This window comes from Vitis riparia, chromosome 5 (assembly GCF_004353265.1).
Source record: "Vitis riparia cultivar Riparia Gloire de Montpellier isolate 1030 chromosome 5, EGFV_Vit.rip_1.0, whole genome shotgun sequence".
In the NCBI taxonomy this organism is placed as follows: Eukaryota; Viridiplantae; Streptophyta; class Magnoliopsida; order Vitales; family Vitaceae; genus Vitis; species Vitis riparia.
The window spans coordinates 21,309,050-21,313,657 of NC_048435.1; the positions used below are offsets into that span (position 1 = coordinate 21,309,050).

At 34.2% G+C, this 4,608-nt stretch overlaps 1 protein-coding gene across 1 annotated transcript; it reads right to left on the reverse strand.

Moving 5' to 3' along the window:
- Positions 1–1,933: 1,933 nt before the first annotated feature.
- Positions 1,934–4,340, reverse strand: LOC117915285 (ankyrin repeat-containing protein At5g02620-like). Its single transcript, XM_034830838.1, has 3 exons — positions 3,452–4,340; positions 2,871–3,343; positions 1,934–2,605 (listed from the first exon to the last, which is right to left on the reverse strand). Exons 1-3 carry the CDS (start codon positions 4,338–4,340, stop codon positions 1,934–1,936), a joined length of 2,034 nt encoding a protein of 677 aa, XP_034686729.1.
- Positions 4,341–4,608: the final 268 nt, after the last annotated feature.

A 4,608-nucleotide genomic window follows, 5' to 3' on the forward strand; every position in this document is an offset into this window, starting at 1 on the left:
AATAAGACCATATATCTTATAGGTTCATTATCTAATAACATTACAATTGTATTATAAATTATGTTAAAAAAAATTAGTCGTAAGGCATAGCCAAATTACTTTCCCCATCCATATATATATATATATATATATAAAATTATTTAATTAATGAAATTGTTATTATCTTATTCTAATCTAAATTCAACCATTACGTTGAAAAACAATTACTTTTTTTACCAAATTTTGCAAAGTGAGATTTCAGGTCTACCAGGGCCTGTACCGAAGTTCTTTGACAGGTCCAACCGCCGACCTTTGACTGGTCCGGTTTGGTCCTCTCCTTCTGGGTGGTTGAACTGGCCACAAACAGGGTGAACCGATTGAACCGGGCGGGTCTTCATGAACCGCATGGCTCAGTTCCAGCCCAGCCTTCCCCTCCTCTCTTTCAAAGGGGCCCAAGTAAATGCCCAATAAGCCCGGACAGGTTCTCAATTCCAGCCCAGCCTTTCCCCTATTTACTTTGTAGGATCCACCGCAAGCATTTGAACACTAAACCTCAACTGAGCAAGCATCACAGAGCACCACTTGGCCATGTTTTCTTTGTATAGAAAACAACTAAAAGATATTTTCTTTGTATAAAAAACAACTAAAAGATATTAATTGAATATAGGTAATTGTTTTCTATAGGTGCATAAGAAATATCATATGAAAATTCTTTAAAAAATAAAATAAAATTGATGAAATAAGAATTGGTCAAAACTTACAAAAATATTGGAAAACTCTATCAAATAATAAAACAAATAATAATACATATATTAAAATTGTTTTATTTAATAAAAGAGTTTATGCGGATAAAATTTGTGGCAGTTGGGCAATAATATGATGTGCTTTGATAAAATTTTGAAATATAATGTACTATGATAAGAAATATCAATTTTGAAAATGTATGTCCAAATAAAAATTTTGTTTATTGTATTGCATTATTTAAAACATATTATATTTCAATATTTATAAAGAAATTCAAATTTACCCCAGAAATATCTATATTAAAAAAAAACTTAAATTGTAATTTATAATTATAAAAAATAACAATTTTTTGAAAACTTATTATAAAAAATAGGGTAGTTTTTTAGAACATTGTTAATTTTTTTATAGTTATTTTTACTTGTCTTTTAGAGCTATTTTAAAAATAATTATACAAATATGAAGAATAACTGAAAATAAAATATTATAGATGAAAGTTATTTTAAGAAATATTTTAAAACATAAAATAAATAAATAAATAAGCAAGTTCTAAAAAACATAAGATAACTGTTTATGAAATTTATTTTCAAAAACTGTTTAATGAACATTGTTTTAAAAAAGTACTGAAAAGAAATTGTAAAACTTTATTTGGTAATTGTTTTTAAAACATATTATATTCTCTTAAATGAAAAAAAATGGAAAATATGTTTAACAATTAAAAAGTGGAAAATAGTTTTTATTTTTAAAATAGAAAAATATAATATTTTTAGAAAATATCTTTTAGTTGTTTTCACTTTTTTTTTTTTTTTTTTAAGGATTATTTCAAAAAATAATTATATAAATGAGGAAAATGATTAAAAAAATCACTATATATATATATAAAAGTTAATTTTGAAACATATTAAAAACATAAAAATTAGATTAAAAATATTCTAATTCCCAAACATATTTTTATTTTATAAAGTATCATATAACAACTTTTAAAATTGTTCTTAGAAACTATTTTTAAAAATAGTTACTAAATGGACTCTAGCCTTCCTACCTTGTCCTTGGAATAAATTTGGCTTTAAATTGGTGCATATTGTTTAGGCCTCTAGGCACTAGCTTAAAAATTTCACTCAATCATAACCAACTGTGCACATATCGAATTTAGTATAAGTAACACACACCCACACACAATTATATATAATTATAATTTATTGAAATATTTAGGCTATGTTTGGCTCCTCTGCAATCGGTGGTACAAAAAAAACCCTGGGCCTCTTAGCAATTTAAGCAAACATGGAGCCAAAAACAAAAAGAAGACATAAAGGCTGAAAGTGGTAATACCAACAAACAATTCAGACGAATAAAGCACAGCTTGCAGGCCCCCAACAAATGCAGACACCATTAAAAGCATCGCAGCCATGGTTAGCATATAGCCGTAATATAAGAATGCCACGAGGGTGTTCTTGTGATTCGTAGGGACTGCGGCAAGGATATAAATACCAATAGCACACATAGACAGTACCATGGCTGTGCTATCTGCCATGACAAAAAGTATGAAATTTTCCCTTACTGCAGATGCCATGTATTGGTCCTTGCCCTTGGTGCCATTGGTAGGGAGCGATAAGACAGCCATGCCCTGGTCATTGCTCTCGTTCTGAATGTAACCACCAGGCAGTGTGAAACCTGCCGCGAAGGTTACGGTTGCTATGAGTGTCGCCACTAACATATGGCTTTTCATTGTTTTCTTCATTTCATTTCTTTCTTTGCTTTCGCTGCTATTTCTGCTAGTGCTGCTATCGCTGCTATTGCTGCTATCGCTGCTATTGCTACTATCGCTGTCTTCCTTGATCTTTAGCGAACCCGAGGGTCTACTAACTCTCTGATCCAGTCTCTGAAACTGTAAAAAATTTAAAGAGAGCATGGATAGATATTCGATTCAGAGGGATGAAATAATCATCCTCACTTTTTGTAAAAGAAGGAAAACAATATTTTTTAAGATTAAAAGTCTGTCATTTCTTTCGTTTTTTTTTCTCACTATCATCTATGATGCAAAAAAAGACAACAAAAAAAAAAAAAAAGAAAGATAAAAAAAGGTAGTAAAATAAATTGGGGGTCAAAGGAGTAACAGATACATAGGAAATTGAAATTTTTGATGGCCTTACCAATCTTACTAAGGTGTCCAATATCCACGTTAACATCGTCTCCGATCTGATAGACATGCGAAACAGATAGAGTGGTGTCTTTCCTTCAACATTCTTCTCATTCAAGAGTCCTCTCACCCTCAACCAGCGAATATTTGACAAACCCGAAGTTGCAAATATTCCATTCTTTGGCATTATCAAGTGAAGAACATTATTGCCCTTATCATCAACTTTCTCGCAACAATCTGGAAAGCGTGACACCAGCAGCTTCACTATGTCCACATGGCCTCGGCTCGCTGCAATATGAAGAGCTGTCCTGTTTCCATGGTCTTTGACGCCTAGGTAGGCCACGTACCTGTCAGATTTCTCTAGCAATTGCGCCACTATTGTTGGATGACAACCCACATATGCAGCAAAGTGAAGGGGGGACCACCCATTTTTATCTAATTCTTTAGTTAAAGCAGGCTTCCATTCCAGTATCTTCTTTGTCATTGCTGATAAAATAAGGAACAAAAAGAGACATAAAAAGGTTTAAGAAAATAAAGAAAATAAATTTAAAGAGCTTCCTCTTGCAACAAAAGAAAAGAAAAAAATGGTGGTACCTTGGTGATTGAGAATTACCGAAGCATGCAAAGCCGTTCGACCGTTGATGCCACTATGAGCTGGTGAAGAGCAATTGTCTAGGATCATCTGCACCAAGTCTCCGAATCCCCAATCAGTAGCGATGTAAAGGGGAGTGTTGCCTTCAGCATTAGCACCATAGGGGAACTCGGGGTCTTCTTGAATCAATAACTTCACCACCTCAGGGTGATGATATCTCACTGCCTCGTGCAAGGCTGTGTCGTTGTCCTCATTTGTCATCCTCAGCATGGCCTTACAAACTATTGTACCCCCTCTCTCTGTGTCTCCTTCTTGAAGTTGTTTGGCAGCGTCAATCAGATTTTTCACCACTGTCAAATGCCCTTCCCTGGCTGCAAGGTGAAGTGGAGTGTCACCTTTCTCATTGGGCATTTGCAATAGTGATGAAGGAGAAGGCAACTGAAGGATCCAGTTAACGCAGTCCGCTTGACCGAATTGGGCTGCAACATGGAGAACTGTATTCTTTTTTGGGGTTAGTTGGACATGAATGCCATATTGCTCAAGTACATGGATGTCACCATCTGCTGCAGCCACGTACAATATAGGATCCATGAATGTGCTACCATCTTCAGCTGCAGCCTGGTTGGTGATCTGGGCTTCCCGAGCATCTTCAGCTACAGCCTGCTTGGTGATCTGGGCTTCCCGAGCATCTTCAGCTGCAACCTGAATGGACTCTGTACTCAAGTTAAGTTTGGAAGTAGTGGAATCGGACATTGTTGTTTGACAAGTATCCGTTCTATATTTTGCTCCGATGAGGAGGCCGAGGGAAGCCACTCCCAATATTATTTCGCAATTCAGAATTGCTTCCACTGTGAGAAACGGGAAAGAAGTAGTGGCTCTCAGCTCAACCATTGGAGAAGTTCTATTATTTATAGGCCGCAGGCCAAAATGTTAGGGCTGCTAATTTTTAATTTGAACAAAAACTTGCATAAACAGTACAAAAAATATTTCGTCAGGTATTCAATTTTTGGCAATCTTTTGCATGATCAAAGAATTTTAATGGTTCGACCAAAAAATAAAAACATTATATTATTTGGTAGCTATAATTTATTTTGTTGTTAAAAAATATAAATACAAATTTATTTTTGCTAATTATATACAAAGTAAGAGATACAATATT

Excerpts from the sequence above, each read along its gene's own strand:
- LOC117915285 (XM_034830838.1), bottom strand. The coding sequence starts at position 4,340 with ATGGTTGAGCTGAGAGCCACTACTTCTTTCCCGTTTCTCACAGTGGAA. Across the intron at positions 3,344-3,451 it reads GGTAATTCTCAATCACCAAG|CAATGACAAAGAAGATACTG; the intron begins GTACCACCATTT and ends TTATTTTATCAG. Across the intron at positions 2,606-2,870 it reads TGGACACCTTAGTAAGATTG|TTTCAGAGACTGGATCAGAG; the intron begins GTAAGGCCATCA and ends AATTTTTTACAG.